Source organism: Acanthaster planci, linkage group LG06 (genome assembly GCF_054643075.1).
Source record: "Acanthaster planci isolate LZ-2023a linkage group LG06, COTS_SCS, whole genome shotgun sequence".
In the NCBI taxonomy this organism is placed as follows: domain Eukaryota; kingdom Metazoa; phylum Echinodermata; class Asteroidea; order Valvatida; family Acanthasteridae; genus Acanthaster; species Acanthaster planci.
Window position 1 is genome coordinate 14,908,339 of NC_141782.1, and position 20,793 is coordinate 14,929,131.

General features: G+C 42.0%; 1 protein-coding gene and 1 long non-coding RNA gene across 6 annotated transcripts in view; one reads left to right on the plus strand and one right to left on the minus strand.

Annotated features, from left to right (window-relative positions):
• The first annotated feature begins 6,394 nt into the window (after nt 1–6,394).
• On the plus strand, nt 6,395–9,234 carry LOC147798857 (uncharacterized). The gene is made up of 3 exons (XR_015425670.1): nt 6,395–6,933; nt 7,244–7,312; nt 7,943–9,234. It is a non-coding gene; the product is annotated as an uncharacterized LOC147798857 (long non-coding RNA).
• A 5,353-nt stretch (nt 9,235–14,587) lies between these two features.
• The window catches only part of LOC110988263 (putative G protein-coupled receptor CG31760), a 114,002-nt gene continuing 107,796 nt past the window's right edge, over nt 14,588–20,793 (minus strand). For all 5 annotated transcript variants that reach the window (XM_022251606.2, XM_022251607.2, XM_087137930.1 and 2 more), the window contains exons 11-13: nt 19,650–19,755; nt 17,966–18,133; nt 14,588–17,336 (exon numbers count right to left, since the gene is read on the minus strand). In XM_022251606.2, the coding sequence (XP_022107298.2) occupies nt 17,109–17,336; nt 17,966–18,133; nt 19,650–19,755 (502 nt within the window). In that variant the 3' untranslated portion in view covers nt 14,588–17,108. The remainder of the gene's footprint in view (nt 17,337–17,965; nt 18,134–19,649; nt 19,756–20,793) is intronic.

Here is a 20,793-nt window from a genome sequence, read left to right on the forward strand (position 1 = left end):
GAATTGAAACATAGGAAACTCATTTCATGTTCTTATGTTCTTTATTGTGAAAGCACGTTTATTGAAGGAAGAGCCGAGACGGAAAGTAATCAAAATGGAAAAAGGGAGGTTGTACATGCTGGTGCCTCTTAGGCTGTCCTTTGTTATTTTAATTGAGTTCCAATGAATGCACCAAAGGGCTCCCTTGAGCCCTGTGATACAAAGCCCTTGCCCTCCGAGTCCAATTCCGCTTTGACACATTTGGTAACCTCTGTGAGTGAAGGTGAATACTTTTTGTTTCTAAGGAGAGGACGCATGTCACCAAACTGAATGTGAGCCTTTTTATGCAAAAAGGATGTCAGTGTTCTCACGTCGCCTAGTAAACATCGAACAAGCCCTTCCGTCATGTAACCCACGATGATGTGGATTGTGTCAGTTCTTTGAGATGTTGTCTTCTGTTAAAGCCTCGGTAGATTCACGCCAACTTAGTCTCGGCTTGCATTGGTGATACTTTACCACATTATTGCGTGTCAGAATCTCAGCCTGCTTCGGTGCGCATGGTTACTAAGCTCGTTGACGTCACACTAAGACATAGCCATCGATCGGGGAACAGAACGGGGGGGGGGAGAAAAACATGAAAAGTGCTTTTTAAGTGGCAATTTGCCATTCTCTGGGTTTTTGCTTGCCGCGACTTGAAAGGGACGAAAAGTGAGCAAATTTCCCAAAGACGCTTTGTCTACACCGTGGTGAAAAAAGTCTCTCTTGTTTGGCTATCATTACAGTCCAGTCCGGCATTTAGCTGGAGTAGCGATTAATGAAGCGTGGTGTGGTTTTTGTGTTGTGTTGGTCGATTTAATGACCTCACCATTCCTGTGAGATCGGTCGTACGGTTGGTTGGTTCAATTTTCCAGAGGATAGCGGTGGAGCTTTTAAGTGCTCGATATCGTTTCTTCTAATACGACTGTGTCGTAGTGTACGGTGGTCCCGGTCTGTCGTTTGAAAAACTTCGTATATTATAAAACCACAGTAGTGTGCACGTTGTTGGCCCTGCATCTTAAAAGATGTCAAAGGCTCATATACCTATTCCTTGGTTAAGGACAGAGGCCTAATGCAGTCATGACATCGTCGCCTAACCGGGTACCCATGCTGCATTGTTCATAGCTCCGCATGGAACTGAGTGTATCTAAGGGGGAATGCAGTAAATGCATGCTTATGTAGAGCATTGTGTTCCACGCAGTTGTTTGCCTCTTACCTGATTCTATAACGACAACCCCCCCTCTTTTACCTCAGTACTGTCCCAATCCTCAAAATTCCTCTTCACTAACCACCCCCACCCTGGAATTTTGAACTGACTTCTCTTTACCAGCACCAAGCCTTCTGACAGAAAATACGAACATCGCCCTATAGATTTGTTCCGTCTCAGGCGATTTCACAACTCCAACGCGAGCTGAGTGGCCGTATGCTTTTCACGTAACAAAAACGCCAAAGAAAAGGCGTAACTGTTACGTTGCAAGTATCTTAAAAAAATTTGTTGAAATGCCCAAATCATTATCTCACTAGACCTTTCACCAGGAGAAGTCCAGAATGATACTTTCAAAGAGCAGCGTGAAAAGGGCAGGATTCGTGGGATGCCCTGACCCAAGCAATTTTTATTAAATTGTTCATAGAAGTAATATTGTAAACGTCAGACAAATAGTACATAATTTGAACTTCAAGAGTACATGGATTATTAGATTCAGTCCTTGCATGTATGCATCTTAGTGTTCCATTCAGCCTTATTTTAATATTCTTCAGGCCATTTAAAGACGTTTTATATTCATGCAAACTTTAGACTTGTGGGCAAGAGTGTAATTTTATTCTAGGAGGAAACCTCAGTGTTGCAGTTAATTCAAGACCAAAATTTACTGCAATTTCAAATATTTCGTTTTCAATTTTCTATTCTTTGGTCATTTTCTTTTGTTTCAATAGTTGACGTTATCTAGGGCTGCTCTTGAGCAAAGCCTTCCCCAAAATATTCTGGGTTCTCAATATGAGTTGTGTGTGAAATGAGTAAAAATAAGTCTGTCGAATTCATGAGTCTGTTCATGAGCACTTTGGAACTGGCTCGTGCCCATTTCAGCGATATTCAAGTGTAATTTTTATTTCACATTCACCTGTTCTTCATTACGGAAGAAGCTGCAACATTCTATTCAATATCTGCCCATATTTAAATCTTGTATGACCAGCACAAGCCTTGAAGATTTAGGCCTAGACAAAATACTATTCTTGCCTTTTACAGTCTCAACCTAATCAATAATACAAAGTACGGTATCGGCCTAAGAACAACCAAACAGATAATCTTGCTATAAGGTTTTGACAAATTGCCGCCAAAATGCAGGGATCATGAATTTATTCCTGTACCAGTTTTGAAAAAAATTCGAACCAATGTGTGATTTGTTTTGAATTATTGTTATTAGAAAAGCTTAAAAAGTCTTTTAATCATGTAAAGCGTCTCGTGTGTCTATCCCTCTGGGGCACAGCACCGCGGGTCCGCCGGAGCCTTCTCCTAATCACGCTTACACGCCTCCTTGTCAACGGTTTGTAGTTGCGCGTCAAAAGATTGCCCTGGGAATTCACTGCACTGCCTGGCACAATTCTAGCAGTGTCTCGGTGACCAGGCTTTAGTCGGACAGTAGCCTGGCATCAGCAAATAAGACGCCATTGGGTTTGGAGTTACTTATTCAGAGCCATTCTTTTTATGACTTTACCATATCGCCCGAAAGTCCCCCGTTTAGCTTCTGTTACGAAGCCGTGAAACCCAAGCCTGAACATCCCGTTGACTCGCTTTCTACTTGGGGGAAAAGTCCATGAAAATAATTTATCCCTTCCAATATTCAAAGAAATCAGCTGGGGACAACTTGCCGCCTCCATGCTTTTTAAAGTGCTGCAGTACCGGTATGTAGGGATGTACATTACCAAAACACCAACTTTCCACATTCTTCATCAACGAAGTCCTTTGTACTTTTACGACCCTTTTAGGAGGCATCATGTTTTGGTTTCGTGTGGCTGCATCTTTCAAACGTTTCTCAAGAGAAAACGCGAGACGCAAGGACAATTCGTTTTAAGACGCCTTTCCGTCCTACGTTTATTTTATCGCCCTGGGAGCGATTTTGACGGATGTGCAACGCTTGGCGCAAGTGTTGAGCGCATAATTATGGAAAGTCGCCTTTAGGGAGTGAACTGTCGTGTTTTGGCCAAGAGATAACCTCATTGGCAGCTCCCTCAACCCGTCCCCTTTCGAAACACAATGTGCCTTGTGTCCATTGTACTTGTTCGCTGCATCGTAATTGCGAGCAACAGGCTACTCTAACAGTAGTTTTTCAATTTAAGGGAGGCACCCACGAGGGTTGGTCCCCTTCGTATGCGCGACCAATCAGATCGTGCCGTCGCTCACCGCTAATTGAATAAGTAAGAAGTCGTAGAAGCCGTGGATTCAGGTGTTTGAAGTCAGATTTCTTGCGTACTCTCCCGGGAAATTTCTCTCCTGATCACTTTGATTGAAAGCAAAAGCAAGTTAGAAACGTGGTTGATGTTTTGGGGCCAATGCCCGAATAAGATTATACACGTAGTTGAAATGACAGTTGAGTTTGTCTTTCCGTGTAGTTGCTTATTCCAGCCCCCCCCCCAAAGTAAAAGGTGTGAAAAAGTGGAACCAGCGAATACATTTGACGGAATATTTGGGACAGTTTCTTTTCTTGCAATTAGCAAAGACGGTCACATGAAAATAAAAGGAATCATCTCTTGGATGTACACAAGGCTTGCTGTGTCTTGAGAAGCTGAACAATAACGAATCCAGAGCAACCGGCAGTCTCTTGTAGTTACCTTCTAAAGATCGCTTAAAATGAAATTACTCTTTATTTGAAATACTGTTGAATATAGCTTACCCGTGCAAATTATACCCACATAGCACACTGGCCTCTAGCGGCTCGTGATCATTCTCCTTACAGGTCATCATTACAAAGCCAAAAACAAACAGGTATACATTCGGTGAACGGTTATGCACTTAATGTGAATAGAGGGTTCAAAAGTTCAAAAGAGTGCTACAAATTGGCATTTCCACTTCAGATGTTCGTCAACTAGCAATTGACGCCCCCTCCTTTTCTCCGCACCACCCATGAGGTGCAGGCTGCTGACCTCTAGAGGATGGGGGAATCGATCTTGGTATTTCAACTCTAGGGGTTGGCGAACTCCGAATGTACCCAAGCGTCTGGAAATCAATGATGAATCAAGTAACGAATGCGGTTGCGGCGCAGGGGGGTTATAGGAAGAAAGTACAAAGAGACTCGAGACGGTTGACGCCAGTGTTTCCGCTGAGGTCGTTGTTGGCAGTTGGTCAAACACAATTCTTTATGGAGGATATCTTTTTTGAATGCATTTCTTGCCAACAGTCGCGAGCGTCAGACCCTATGTGCGGCATCTCTTTGAGCATGTTCACTCTGAGGATATATGTGAGACTCACACCTTTGACGTATACTTCAGGGGACGAAGCCCTAGATTACTAAAAGCGGTCCGAAGAAATTGTATCCTGGGCAAAACAAAAGTCTGAAGGCTTGGGTCTGGGTTATGGATGGCAGAGAAAGCTAAACGTTTCCAAGACTCCAAGCTTTACTTCAAATCTAAGGCTTTACCGAGGCCGGATTATCAAATAGGCAGTAGGGACTGGGCCAAGTATAGGCACTGTGCCTTCAGAGATATGGGCCAATTTGGAAAATTCGAAGGCCTATTAAAACTCCGCGGTGTGATAAAAACTTTGAGCGCACAACAGGTGAAAAGATTAGGTTTCTCTTTGAATTTTCGATGTATAAGGAAAGCTTCAAAGTATAGTTAGTACATAACTTATTTGCCCTGAGCAGAAGCACCCCCTCGTCGGTTGGCAAGAACCATGTTGGTGGGGAATGTTCGTTTTGCTGGTAGCGATACCACCGTATTGCTTGCATTTCATAGTCGTTCGTGAACCAGCGAAATGCAGGCCCTGCCAAAGGAGCCTTAGGCCGTCTCCGAAACGGGCTTCAAGAGCTACGGCTAGGTCTATTGTCTGTTCGTCTCCACTCATTTTCAATGGAGCAAAGACCTGGACCTAGCTCTAGACAAGAGATTCGGATGCAGCCTTTGTTGCAAGGAAAATTGCGCCCTCTCTTGGTGCAACTCGGGGCTCATAACAATATCATACAGCTTCTCAACATGAATTGTCATACCCCTGTCTTGAATACTGCTATACGTGATAGGGCGACAAAAACGCATGTCCCGCTCTCCGTTACACATCAAATCAGCCAGCCTTCCATCTCAACTTCATGAGCTGCGTGCGAATTCCTTTACTAGCCCCAGGTCGCATGCAATGTGAAAATGACGCTGACTGGCTAATCGAGATGAATCGTAAAGTGAATCGCACGCGCATTACAAAAGCTACATGCTCGCGCCCACGTCCTCATGCACGTTACGTACGCGTAAATCTGCGTCCCACGTAAACACATTGACTGCAGTCCTAATCTAAGGCTGCATCCAAATCTCTTGTCTAGAGTTAGGTCTAGGTCTTCGCTCCATTGGAATTGCGTGGAGACGCGCAGAAATTAGACCTAGCCGTAGCTCTGGAAGCCCATTTCGGACACGGCCTATTAAATCTCCCAAATAGTGGGACAGCATAGGAGTGGAGTGGAAGACCATACACCTCAGAATAAATTCGTTGCGTAAACCGTGCCCCGCGTCAACCGCGAATGAAACTTGTGCATCTATGCGGTGAGTTTCGTACAAAAGGACTGTCAATTCATTTAAAAACTCGCCCTCTTTTGTTCCCGCTCGGAGCGGATACAGTATCAGGGGTTAGGATCGTGCAAGGCATGGTGGGAACCAACGTGGCGCGGCAAGATCGTAGCCATGGGAATGAGGTTGGCCGGCCTTGCTTGATATCACGCAGACGCACGCACGCACCCGCCCTCAGAGTGTACAGGAAAATGCAAGACTGATAACCGCTAAGGTTGAGAGATTCCTTTGTTCCCTTAATTTCCTATAGAAAAACATTTTTGGACTACTTTGATGTTAGGATATGACGTTTTGAAACCCTTTGGGGACGCACAAAACCCTTGGTTTTGCCTCGGACTCTTTGGCCTCGGTTTTCAATTAACAATTGTTAACTGTCGTGGTGTGGTATAACGTTTTGTCATACTTCTGTTTTGAGTACTGAACCCTACTGATTGGGTGACAGTACCACTGACCTCTATACACTGGATAAGCAGCTCATCACCAGTAGCTGCCTATCTGTGAATTGAAGTGACCGCGTTGCCATCTTAGAATATTCAATACAATGACCTCCAACTTCAGTCCATTTCCTAACTCCCTGCATTCAAACACGGCGCTAAAGCCAGTGACTTGGAATGCCATTATATTGAATAGCCTAAGATGGCCGCGCAGTCGCTTCAATTCACAGAGCAGAGCTGCCTATCCAGCGTATTTGCTCTTTGCACGCTGCCGCCACAATCAGGCAGAGCCTCGATCTGACAGCTTCACATATAAATATAGCTTGTTCAGTGATTAGCTTGTATGTTGCTGAGTAATTTGCGCGTGCTGCGTTAGTTCTTATACCATGCGATTGGACAATTTTTCAAAAAGCTGCGTTGACGCAATTCTGATGCGATCGTACAAGTTGCCAGTTCGAAGTTCTGCATGTCTATGGTAGCATTGAGCGAATAGATATCAGTGGTTTGGTATTGCGCGAACGGATGTGCGCACCCGCGTACGCAGGCGCCCCGCAGGATACAGTGTAATGCAGGGGGCAGGGGCTAAACAACGATTATCTCTGTTTTAGAAAAACTGATGAAACTTGTCAACAGGACAGACAAAAGCAAAACAATCATTGATTCTCTCCTGGTGCTATGTGTCCCTTGGGTGCTCAAAACTTCGTATCCCACATCACAGCAGTCGGTGAGGCTTCTGTTTTACCAGCGCAATAAAATGATAAAATAGGTCCTTGGGCCTTGGTCGGAGAACGTATAGTTCACAGAGCACCGGTGCCTATTGCCTTTGGAGTACTTAATCCGGCCCTGGGCTCGAGTGAAATGATTAGAAACGCATTCTTTAAATGTACCCACATGAAATAGCGGGCGACTGGACTCCTGTGAAAGCAACACGTGGCACAATACATTTAAGCAACATTAAATACTTAATGCAAAAGATGTGATTGCAATTTCGAAATCAAATTAATTTCTCAGTTATTTTTTCATTTGATTTTTAGGTGAGAAGTTACAAGATATTTCCGTTGTGCCAAGTCATCACGAAAATCTGACACTGTTGTCATGTGACGGTAAACTTTACAATACAGAAAGAGAGAAATATATCAGTGTTATTCATATAGCCCTGATAATTGTGGTATCAAATTATGTTTGGTTAGTCTAATGGTACATTTGTGCATCAAGCTTGCTTCGTTTGTGTAGCCATACCGTTCCCGGTGAAGAGTGACCCACACAAGACGTCGGTGTACGCCTAGGGCTAAAGTCATATTAAAAACAAAATATCAGTTTAACATGAATATGTGCTTATTATGTCAAATTAGTCAAAATCATAATTTATTTAAGATTGTTATATTCTGTAAAGAAAAGCGGTGACATAAAAATCCTCATCACATTTCTGTTAAGTAATGACTTTACTTGTTGATGTGGAATGTAAATCACACAGACAAGTCATTCCGCGATTAATTTGATAAGCGTCGTAGTCACTTCAGAGGGTCAATGCACAGCGGGAGAAAACTAAATTCATCATTGATTTGTCTGACCGAACGGTCATCAACACGACATCTGTATATGTCGCTGACCCGCAGCAGTTCAGACACCGCGTACTGGGTCTTTCCCCTCCCTCTGAGTCCTAAAAACCAAGACTGAATGCTTGTATAAGAGGGCCTCATTTGACGAATTGAATTCGTCCCATCTATTGACAGGAACAGCTTGATGGATCGATGTAATTCCATACTCCTTTGCCGTTCCGGACGAAATGAAGAAAACAAGCGCCGTCGGTGAATCGGCTTGTAAATCGCTCGTACATTCAGACGTCGACTGATTTCTGGCCGAAAAAAAAAACACGCCGCAATGATGTCCCCTTCGTCACCGGCGATTTGCCAACGTCCAGTTTTCCCGATGTCAAAAGGGGAGAGTCGTTGCCCGGCGCTCATTAACGTGGCTGATAGCCTTAAATTACCCGAGGACTTTTCAAGGAAGTTGATCGCCAAGCTGTCCTCGGCTGTCACTTTAAAACGAGGAAGGACAATTTTACAGAAAGTGATTATCTGACCTTTTCATTATTACCAACCGAAATGACGGCTTAATAAACCAAGTTAGCGTCGAATTAGACGAGAAACATTGTAGGATGAAGTTATCAACACTCTCACGTCCAAGTGATTTAAATTGCGGAACGTTATACCGGTATGTTAGGCTTTTACTTGCTCCAAAAGCGGACTAAAATTCATTATTGAAATTTGATATCCACCCCGACACAAAATCCTCAATCCTCCTATTTCGGCGCACCTTAGGCTTTGAAACAAGATTTCCCGAAAACTGCAATGCAGTTGAAATTTTTTAGAGGTAATTTTGTTTTTACAACTAACAGTCTGTCATCCAAGCAATTCACACAACAAAAGGACTGTTTTTGTGCCCAGAGTAGGCAGCTCTTGTAGGTTTGACCACATTGGTGTGTAAAAATTCCTTCCTAAATCTACACAGCTGGCGGTCTTTGAAATCTATAGTGGCCAAAGCGTACTTTATTGTTTATTTAAAAAGGTGAGCCCTGGTGTTTGGCATTAAAACAGCACATATTCTTGGAATTTTTAAAGCAATTCAAACGTCTTCAAACTTCATATCTTCCATTAGTCATTTCCACTTCATTTGGATAACTTATCAGTAAAGGGGAAATGAATTTCAATGACGAACAGAACAAAGGAAGAACAGTTTTGCAACATGAGGGTCCTCGGTCTGTCACTATTTAACATTCTTGCATAATAAATTACAAATAAATTCCCTTAATGTGTCCTTTGCTTATCGACTTGTCTGTTTTGACAGTCTTCACCAGCCAACACTAAATATGGCACCCTATATCCTCCAGTGGTCTGTCGCCTCTTCTGTACAGCCCCTGACTCCATATTAATCATCCACATCCCCCTTGTCTCTAAATCCCCCTCCAAAAATAAATCTGTAATCATAACGAACAAATATTTATGAGAGGAGACAAACAGTCTTAATGTCCTCCAAAAACACCTTCCTCTGGCTGGTGGTAGACCTAATTCCATTCCGACATTTACTGCTACGTTCTTTGTTATTTGTACAGCCCCATCACCATTCACACTCCTCCTACACCTTTGAGTTATGTCTGTGCCCTTCCACGTTAATCAAGTTGGTGCATATCCCATCCCACCACTTATTACCCTTATTCGTTGAACATGGGCAACCCAGTGTCAACCAGCTCTCCTCTGGGAAGAAAAATCAGAACCAAACACTAAAAATGGATCCACTTGTATTTTTTATTCATATTTCACTCACTTGATAAACAAAAAATTCCCATTTGAAACTTCAAATATAAGCCAAGGGTCCTATTTGCATCCCTGAAACGCTTCACGAAGTCTACCTCACGTGACGGGTTAAAAGTACATACTAGACAATAGAGGGGGAACCGTTAGATGACACGAAGAATTCTGATTTTTTGGGGGGGGGACTCATGACACAGATTTCCGTATTTGTGTCCAGGAAAATTTGCAGAAGAAGGGTTGCTTATTTCTTTTACACATAAACTAAGATTACAAGATCAATTTCCAACATTTATGGGTCTTTTGCAAAACTTTTGAACGCAGAAAAACGGTATAAGTGAGTGCTGGATGTTCAATGGCGCACGCGTACGCAAAACTTTCACTGAAAGGTGAGTGCGTAGAAATAGGACGAGTAGATGAAGGGGCCTGACGGTATTAAGGTGAGTGCGTAGAAATAGGACGAGTAGATGAAGGGGGCCTGACGATATATCCTAAGTAATAAAAGTAATCGATACTCCAAATGCTTGTCCATGCACAAATTGGACTCACCAATGGAGGCAACTTGAGAATCCACTTTTTTGACGTTTTGCCACACCTTCAATGTACTACCAACCAACATTGTCCAGGTACCAAACTTGTCTGGGCATGCTGGTCTTAAAAACATGTGCTAACAGGCCCCATTGCAGAATCAATCACACCAATCAATGGACTCCCATGTTATTTATGCCATTTGGCATCGCACCCCTCAGGCTAATCACGCATGACCAACTGATATGGACAACATTGTGGTGGGCAGCCCTGGTTTGGATGTTGAAGATACAGCACAGCCGGAACCCTATGCGATACAACCAAGAAAGTGGTAGACCTCTTACAGGGTTCAAACCAGTACGAGTGTCCTAAGAGATAGTTCTGAGGGGTGTCACTTTTAGCAAGCGGAGTAGTCATGTGATGGTGTTGATGAAGGTTTTTGAGATGTACCCTTATATCCATCCTGCTTTTGCTGAGGCGTTTCTGTTTTGATATTGGTTTTGATAGGGCTTTGTTATTTCGTTCGTTGGTTTGCTGTCGCCTTGTGTTTATGAGGGTTTTTTCAACTTGTCTGGTTTATTTTGGTTGGGCGTGGTTGGCTTGCTGTTCCTTGACTTGGGTTTCTTTTAATTGGATTTCATGGGCTGGCATGACTTGTCTTAATAACAAAATCAAGGTATTTATTAGACGCAGAGTATCCCACAGCATCTTATTAAAAGGCCAGGTGCACCGTCATTATCCCTGCATATTTGGCTCACATCTCAACATTTCTGAAACCATCTCAGCTCCCTGGTGAGTATGCTAACCCGTGCTATTATATCAGGCGCAAACGACTAAACATAATGACCATAATTTCCTTACAGGTGCCCCTTTACTCCATGGCGGAGAGAGGCGCGTAGGGGTATAAGTGACTTGCCCGAGATCGCAACATGCTGTCACCAGCTGGATTCGAACCCCCGACCACCAGGCCATGTGCCCTAACGTACTTAGTCTTGGCCTTGCCTGAGTTGGGCTGGCTTGAACTGGCTCACTTTGGACTGGTTTCTTGTTTACAAGATCAGCTAAGTCTGACTTCGATTCATTGGCTGAGTGGCATAACTACAGGAGCCACATCGGGCGCATGTGGGCCCCAGGTCCTACCTAAGGCTCCATTTGAAATGTACGCAACGAAATGTCCAATCCCAAGTTCATTTGCTCTCAGTGTCACCATGAAAAATTATGGCATCTCAGAATGACCCCTTCGGCATTTCATCATAGTTAGTTTTATTATGGATTAAAGTGTCCCTTGAAACTCGGGTGGGGGGGGGAACGTTTTCCCGTACATGGCTGGACGAAACTAGAGTTTCCGCCATGACTCCGCCCCACTGTGACGCCTTCTTGCCTGAGGATATAGCCTTCGTGAGATCGTTGACCGATAAGATAACTCAAGTTCAGCAGTGGGATTGTCGTGACGTAGCTTTGAGGGAGATGCCGACAGCGTTCACAGCAGTAAAGACACCGACAAGCTTAAGAAGGGCAGTGGCCAGGGGGCATTGTGTTCGCCTCGGCGGTTCTCAGGGAACTCCAGTGAGTACGTGCGAGACGGTGATGTCCGAGAATTTAATAATTCTCGGTTAATTTCCGCCTGATTCGGCTGTCGATTTGCTGTTATCGCTCACAATGTCCCCTTTTGACCCTGCAAGGGAACTCGGGTGTCCATTTCTTACCCTGTTAGAGACAAGAACCCGGCGGGTTTGATTGCAATTCAACAAAACAAAACAAAACAAAAATGGAGAGCATAGGCCTATCGCTTCCTTTCGAAAGGAGTTTCATCCTTACCAAAGCATGGGATATTTTGCTCCTGATGAACCGTGAAAACACATTCCTGGCACACTTTAGGTGATGTGGAAGATCAAGTTGTCATGTTAACCGCAGGAAGAGCACTGTCTGCTGGCAAGCCTGTTTCTGATGAGCCCTGAGACGTCTCCCAGGAAGCCCCCCCCCCTTATTTATGACGCACGCAGTTGTGCCCTCGTGTAAGTGCAAAAAGAATGACGCACCTGAAGAATACTTGAACGTTGACGGTGAATTCCCAAACTGGCGAATTCAATCCAAACATTCGACAGATTTGCAGTTTTTTAGAGCGGGCAGACATTCGTCTCGGTTTCGTCAAGCGATTATGGGGGCCAGTTGACCTACGTATTTCATCGACGAGGTACCAGCATCAGATTTACAGCGTTAGGGCTGGAGCTTCGCAGTCATACCAGTACTGTGCAGTGCTGTACTATCTACTCCGAAGAAAGTTCTTACATGTACAACTCAATCTCTGTTTAGGCACAAAATGGTCAGCACATTGCCTTAGTGTATTTACGTCGTCCTATTGCAAATTGATATAAGATTCTCTGTATAAATGGAAAAAAGAATCTTAAATTAAAGTTGTGTAATCTAGACACTATTTGAAACATCAGGGGAAAACGAACGTTAACCTTTAAAAAAGCTCTGGAGTTTTAAAATTTTATATACCGTTGCTCTCATATCAGAATAACTGTTACCGTACTCTTTAACTCTTAATTAAAACACACCCTTTCTGTCCAAGATGTTCAGAGCATATTTGCACGATGTTTTTAACATGTCATTGTTACGTTATGAATGGCATAACATGCACTTAAATTCCAAGTCCTTGTCATTGCTTCTCTCCCTGAAATCAAGCAATGCTGACTATTGTTGTTGCTTCAAAATACAACATCTGTTGCAGAAAATAGCGGCAGAATGTGCAGTGCCTCTTTTTTGTAACTTTTGACACCTTTCAGAAATACCTTATCCATGCTTGGAGCCATGCACATCCTACCGTCAGTCCTTGAGGCATTATTTCATGTATGTGTAGCCTAGACAGTTCATCATCTGGACTTCTGAATTTGCCTAGCTGAGTCTATTGACGTGCCGGAAACAGTTGTTATCGGTTTTTTTTTAATATTTGGTACTCCAACGCCCATCAGGCTGGTTTTCCCCTTTAAAATGAAAGTTGAGATTGTTTTCTTAGTTTACCAGACCTGCACGATCGTTCACTTTCATGTTGGCTGAAATAAAGACGTAAAATCACATCCGGAATCTCCAGAGCGTCCTCACAGCAAAGTGCTGCACGTGAATGTTCCACATTAAAGCTCCATTCACTGCGTGTGTTGGGGAAAAGATCAGGATACTTTTCACTTTTATGAAGCGGAATCGATCGGTGGACTCCAGCATCCCTCTTCAACGCGTGTCGAATTATCACGGGTCAAATACTGCCCGTTGTGCGGGGCGCGCGCAGTGGAGGTCTACCCAGCTTCTCCTCTGTGGGATCGGATGGCGGCCGGCGTGCGCGAACAGTCGGTTGTTCAACCGTGAGCGACGCCGGTACTGAAAGAGCCGGAAGACGCGGCCGGGGAAAATAGTTTGGACAGGTTGGGGCAAATGTTATCGCTTAACAAATAGCGCAGTAAAAGGAATAACCATACGCAAGTGGGGAAGACTGAAATTTTCGAAAAAAAAACAAAAACAAATTAAGAGCACAAAAGTACTTGTGGCTTTTACCAGGAAACACGTGACCATTATTCCCCACAAAACATTAGCCACTAAAGTTTCGTATCCAGGGGGTGGGGCAGAGGGTAAGTTGCCCCGAAGACGTATCATTTTGTTTTAGTAATGAAAGCTCTAACACTTTCAAAATGATATATACAGAATTCTAGGGTGCTTTCGAAAAGAGCCTATAGTTGCTGGAAAATGTACAACGAATAAGTGAAGTGACAATTATTACATTTTTGGCATATTTATGTGAAGCAGTGTTTATCTTATGTGGAATAGCTGATGCGATTGCTGATACAAGAAGTAGGCTTTTTGTGAGTGATAGACTAAACCTCTCAGGTGATTTTACTGAGCTCTGACAGACGTGAAGGGTGCATGCAGCTAGCTGCCGATATCTATACATTTCTATCTGAATCTCCACCAATTTTGGATGCTCAGCGAAACCTTTATCAGTATGTTATTTGCAATTGCACAATTATAGGGAACATCGAAAATACAGATAAAATACCAAAATGCAATGTGAGGACACTCAGCTTTCTCGCCACGTATAAAGGCAGACCAAGTCTAGGTCGCCAGGGCTAAAGTTGGCACTCAGGAAATAGTTCACTTAGAATTTGCAAGTGAAAGCACTTCAGCCTGCTCTTGGACTTATTTCAACTTGAAAAGTACGAGTATTCCGAACCTTTGGCAGCTCTAAATCTTGTTGAAAAATTGCCTGTAAATTCGAACTTTGGACAGGTTCCAAGAAAGCCCTTTCATCCAGAACCTACTTGAAAGGAATTTTCCTCTACGCTTTCAATTCTGTCGAGAGGACTGCATTCTCTCTAGAAAAAAAAAACACTTTTGCACTGCCCATGAACATCACTGAATTCAGAAATGCTGATAGAATTATACGATGCGAACTGTCGTCATGATACGCTAACCTCAAACACACTTTTACACTCGAGGAATATAATGTGCTCTATTTCAATAACAGACGAAACGAACTAATATGAAACGATGTAATTAGACTGAGGCTGTCATATTTTATTACTTTCAAATCAAAACTCACTTGGATAGGAAGTACCACAGCACCTAATTTTTGAACAATTGACCTTTCTAAACAAGCGACTCCTTATGGCACATACAGTCAGTGGTACTGTGAGCTGGGGGTAACTTTGGCGGTTTTGTCCTCTCATATCCTATTAATACCCATTAAAATGTGCGAAAGCCAAACATATTCTCTGCTGCATTTCTGGCACGCAGATCCCAGCGTATATAACCTTACCGTCACAAAAGTTACTCTTCTTTTGGTATAATTTGAAGCCTGTACTGACCGCGAAGATGATGAAAGAAATGGGGATGTAACATTACTAAGACGTATATAACGTGGGTGTGAAAAAAAACAACAATTTTATTGGGTAGGATTTAAAGCCTCAATAGAATGAAAACATGATATTGACGAAATCGGAATATTGTTTTCAGACAAAAATTCATGGAGCAGATCGCAAAATTTGCGAGGGTGCAGCTGTTTTGCAAGGGTTTTAGGGCAGACTGTTTTAAAAATATTTTCTTTCTGAAATGAACATGAAACAAAATCTTGTTAAACAGCTTTTTGTCAAAGTTGTACCTTTGAGGATGTTTTATAAGAGTAAAATTAAGTTTTCATGTTAATGTATTTTTCAATCGTTTTACAAGAAAAATCACTAATTCACTGAATTACGTTGTTTATTGTAAAATGTTACCAAATTTTGAAGGTAAATTCGTGTTGATTTCTGCATGACACTGGTAACAGACACCAGCTAAATAGTACCTGGATTAGTATTCTGAACACTTTGTTTCGGGCTTTTAAATGGATTTAGCAGTTGCTCTCAATGATATTTCCAGAAATCAGATAGAGGGCGGTAGGCCTACTCCAAGACATGCCATAGGGTTGGTAAGGTTTTATTATTACCTCTCAAAATGAGTTAGAAGCCGTGCTTCACTCTAAGGAAGACAAGAAAATAAATGGTTGACTTAAGAGTTACAATTTCTGTGGAAAAGCGAGAATTTCTTCCTCGCCGTAACTGTTAGTTTCAACCAAAGGAGAAAAGGTTGTACTATTTCAATTTGAAAGCACCCAGATAGGTTACACTGTAGGTAACGGTCATTTTCGACTAATTAACGATAGCGTGCCGTGATATCTCGCTTAGTTACATCCTCTGTAAATGGCTGTTCTAATGACAAGATTCCTATGTCCGAAAGGGGTAAGCAATTTCATATTGTTTACTAACATTTAGCAATCCAAGAACCCCCCCCTTTCCCTTATAAAAAATTATCCCTTAAATTCTTCGTGTATTCGAAAGACACCGAAAACCTTAATACTGGTACATATAGTCGTACGTATGTCTTATGGTTTCAAGTATATACTCTGTAGATTAGGACATTACATGCACAGCTCTTTTACAAAAGTACAGTTGCAGCCTCTTAGGGAGAAAAATAATAAAAGGTGAAAAAGGAATTACAAAAAACACCAAATACTTTACTACCGATATACCTCTTGTACATTTTTAAAGCATTATTTGCCCCGTTTAAACTTATATGTATTTGCATAAAGTATCATTATCCTTTTATAGGCTATTTAAGTGCCCTCTATTCCTGGTAATGATATTGAAAAAAATGATATACTTCTCTCAAACTTGGTACATCTAATTGGCAGACATTCTGAAAAAGAACTTCCCTTCGCGGCATGTGACAAAGTATAAGTGACACACTGACATTTTGAAAAATAAGAAATGATGAAACATTATGGTCTCACTTGCCACAGGTTATTTCAATTCCAATAGCGTTTTTTCGGTTTTTGTAGTAATTGTTGCGTTTTATGAATCGAAATCATTCAGTCCATGCAATACTTGCTTTGGTACTCACAAATCATCCAGCCTCGCTTAAAATAAAAAAGTGGACTAACACAGGCGTTTCACAATAGTGCGCCTCCAAGAGTGTGCCACGCGTTGACCTATCACAATGAGCCAAATCCGTCGACCTTTTCCAAACGCGCATTAGGTCGACAGATTTCGCGCATTGAGATTGGTCAACGCGTTGCAAACTCTTGCACCCTATTGTGAATTGTATAAATACAATGCATACAAGTGGCGTCTAATTCACCGCCTTTGCAGGTTCAATCAACCGGCACAGATGATATTCGCATTTATCTGAATTGGCACTCGAAATTCTGAAACTCTAAACACAGGTAGCTTACTGGACTGGATCATTCGAAGCAACATGCCGATGCCGTCAAAAGTTGAGAAGAGGAATTGGACACTTTATTGATTCAAAGGCAAAAGAAATTGATGATCTGGCAACTTTTAGGAGTCACTGGTGTAGATTAACTGCCAGTTTTGTCAGTCTTCAATTTAGTAAAAAAAAAAAATCAGCCGTGGCGACTGGCATTTGACAAACGTCTAATGTTATCCATTGTGTAGTTAAATGGATCGGGAGCACTCCATAGTCAAATCTGCGACAGTAAAAGAGCACCACCTCTCAAAGTTCACTCCAACTACACTATTTAAATCCAATCGGCCTCTGATTTGCTTGTCCTTCCGTTATTGTTGCAAGAGTAGGAAATCTCGTGCACGCCGTTAACGTTAGGAACATCCGAGTCCATCAACATCTGTTCTGTTTCCCTGGCAACTTCGGCCATTTCGGTCAGTTTACGGGTAAGGTGCGGGTTGCCCACTACCATGTTCCTGGTCTTTAGCTGTTCCAGTTGTGTGTACAGCCTCTTCAATTCATCCTTCAGAAAATAAGTAAATAAAAAACTGGTCTTTATCCAAAGATTACCTTTATGAAAACGAACCCTTCCTGCTGAGGTTACTTCGCTAAGCTTCATAACGTTTCATGTTATAACTGCGCCTGGTTTTCTGCTCAAAGGCTCTTGATACTATTTCAAAATAGTAGTAATATCCAAAATGGTTCACATCTTTGTTATCATTGTCTTTGCTTAACTAAAACAAAATAAATTCAGCGACACCCAGTTGAACGTAGATTGCCAAACAGATACACTGCAACATTATGACCAACTTGACCCAAGGCGTTTGACGATCTCCTGACTTTATGTACCCCCTTCCCGATGATGACAAAGGGGATGCTCCTGACTCATATACATTGGTGGTGTAAACTACAAACCTCATGCGTGGTCCAGCACTGTGCATTTCTGAACTGTGCACTGTACCTCTTGTAGGCAGACCAGACTTCAAATTTTTTTCACAAGGCTTTCCTTACAAAACTATTTACGGTCGATAAACTTAACGCAGTGACAACACAAGTAAAGACAAAATCCACATGGGACATTTCCATTTTTGTCGACAAACGAATTATTGCTTTCTTTCGGAGTTGACGCCGGGCCTTTTCTATTTGTTTTACCTCTATGTCTCTTTGGTTGAGTGGCCTCTCCATCTCCGATGACGACGTTTTGGCCATCAGCCCCTGGGAGGACAGCGAGTTATCCCAGGTGCGCTGTCTGAAGGCCGTAGTGGCCGTCTTTATGCGGCTCTCTGTTTTGTCCCCTTTACCCTGGATCACCAGATAAATCTGGCACGAAAAATCGAAATGACGATCCACAATGCATCAAAAGGCAAACATGGAATTTACCTTATACACAAGTCTGTCATACAGAATTGAAAGCGAGGTTAACGTTTTTATTTTTGGAATCTAAGAACAAAATAAAAGTAAGGAAATGAAAAGTCATTACAAATTAATTTTATATACGATGATGACTAGTTAAAATTTTGTGATACATATAAATGTTTGAAACAATATTTGAAAAAGCTGAAAGTGAAGCATGGAACCTAAAATAGTCTGGCACCACCTGTAAAGAAGTTGTTGGTTGAAGAGTATTGGTTGCAGAGTAGCTGTTGGTCAGACAGTACATGTTGGTCAGAGATTAGCTGTCGGTCAAAGAGCAAGTGTTGGTCAGCGAGTAGCTGTCGGTCAAAGAGCAAGTGTTGGTCAGCGAGTAGCTGTTGGTCAAACAACAGCTGTTTGTGAAAGAGTAACTGGGGGTCAAAGAGTAGTTGTCGGTCAGAGAGTAGCCGTTGGCCCTCTGTAGGATTAGCAATTTATTATGTCGGGTTGAAATCATTAGCAGCGATGACGTCAAAGAACGTATGGTGGTTTATGCCAAATTTGTATTTATAAAAATGACTGGTGAAACATGATCTAACTTGCACCAGTTTCGATGTTATGAAAATTTAATATGTTCAATTTTCGTTCATTTTTTGTTTTATTTTACCTAAATCGAGTTGCCTTAGATAAAACAACCACGCAAATATAAGTTTTTGTCTGTAAATTTTTTTCGTCGAGCTTCAGTGTTCTGAAATATTAAGGCCAATATGAAACTGCTATTCGACTGAGCATTTTCGTTAGTTTGCCAAAGCTACATCTTTCAAAAAAAAAAAGGAAATTTACAATTCATCTGTGTAATTCATTGATTTTTTTTTGAACAGAAATGCATCCCATGCCAACAATGGGAACAAAACGGGTTTTGTTGCTTCGATCCCGCTAAAACTACACGCGTTAGGAATCGTACTTGGCCATTGTTCTTCATCGCCGTTATCCATATCTCATTGATAGCGGTGAAATCACAGTGCTGTCTGGACGGGGTTAACATGCTGCAGTGTACTATTGATCGATCATTAAAAGGGTTCTCCCCCAGCCTCAATTTTTCCCATTAACTGAAAACTGCAAGTGGTTAATTTATTTAAGTTGTCCAGGACAAAGTGCGGCACAAGCAATTATATAGGCCTACTGACATTACAACAGTGATGTGACCCATTAGTGCGCCTTACAATTGTTTGCAATTTATTTCCGCACAATTGCAGTGCGACTTTCAGAGAGATGTTTCACTTCATTTTTGGCTTTAATTTTTTTTTCGAGGCAAATCGACTACTTTTTACCATGGTACAGAAGCTGTCTTGTATCACAAAGCGGATATTCTGTTATCGCGTTTTTAAGAGGTTACATGCACATGCACAGGGACAAGAGAATAACGTCTAGGCCTCAATCATTTTGAATAAAAACAAAATTAAATGGAATTAAAAAAACTCACCTTGCTACCAAATAGAAGTGCTAAAACTACCGTGGTTGTGAGTTGCCCGTACAAAAACCAAATAATATATAGAAGATCCGGATTGGCTAGATCTTGGAGGAAGAAACTATGCAGAGCCAAAGGGAGAAAGAAAAAAGGAAGAAATCAGAAATGTTTGCAATTGATTAATGAATAATTTTTGTCATGCAAGAATGTAGCTATTTTGTCACAGTTATTACGGCGTATTTAGGGAATTTTCGACTCTCCTAACATCCTTATGGCACCCTCTTTTCCAAATATGAGATATTCAGAGATTCCCTATCAGGTTCAGATGTTTTCCTCGTAGCGCAAAAAATCTTAGTACAGCAGTTAAACGTTTTCTGTGTGCGACTGTCGGATAGATTTAGGTCGAAGGCTTAATGAGATTTACCGCTTCGAGTGTCACTATAAGCTTGGTTTGACGTGAATGAAATTTGCTCAGACCAGATAATCAACATGTTAATCAATTAGTCCCATTTTACAGATTGCGAGACTTGGTTTTTATGATCTCTCACCCTCTATGAAATAAAACATGAATATACAGTCAGCAGAGCTGTTGCGTCGGGGGAAAAGGGCAGACGTGATCTGCGTTCACATTGGATCAGTTTACGGTGAGGCAGACATTATTTTTAAGCTATTTTCTTCCTGCCCATTAAGCAGACCAAGGTTACTCAATCTGCCTCAGCAACTTTACCTAATGCATTAGCATGCAGGCAGATGTAACTACAGACGATGAATGTGTGGATCGTGTATGTTTAGCCTATATTGAAAAAAAGGAGCCAACAAATTCCTGGCTACGTTTCTGATTTGATTCTTACATCTCGCTTATCCATTAACAACGATCTAAATGATTCTGAACGCTACCAGTACATTTCAAAAATTGCAAGACTTGGACTTAATATCTCTCCCTCGAAAAAAAAGACAAAACAGAAAACAAAAACAAAAACAAAACAAAACATGCATGTATATAAGTTCCGCAAGACAGTAGGGCCGGGCAAAAAAGAAGCAGACAGGATCTGTGCCCGCATTAGATCTCTTTCCAGCAAGGCCGAAACTATTCCAATGCTATTTTCTCCCTTCCTGTCCATTAACAGAATCGAGGTTACTTCGTCTACCTCCAGTAAGG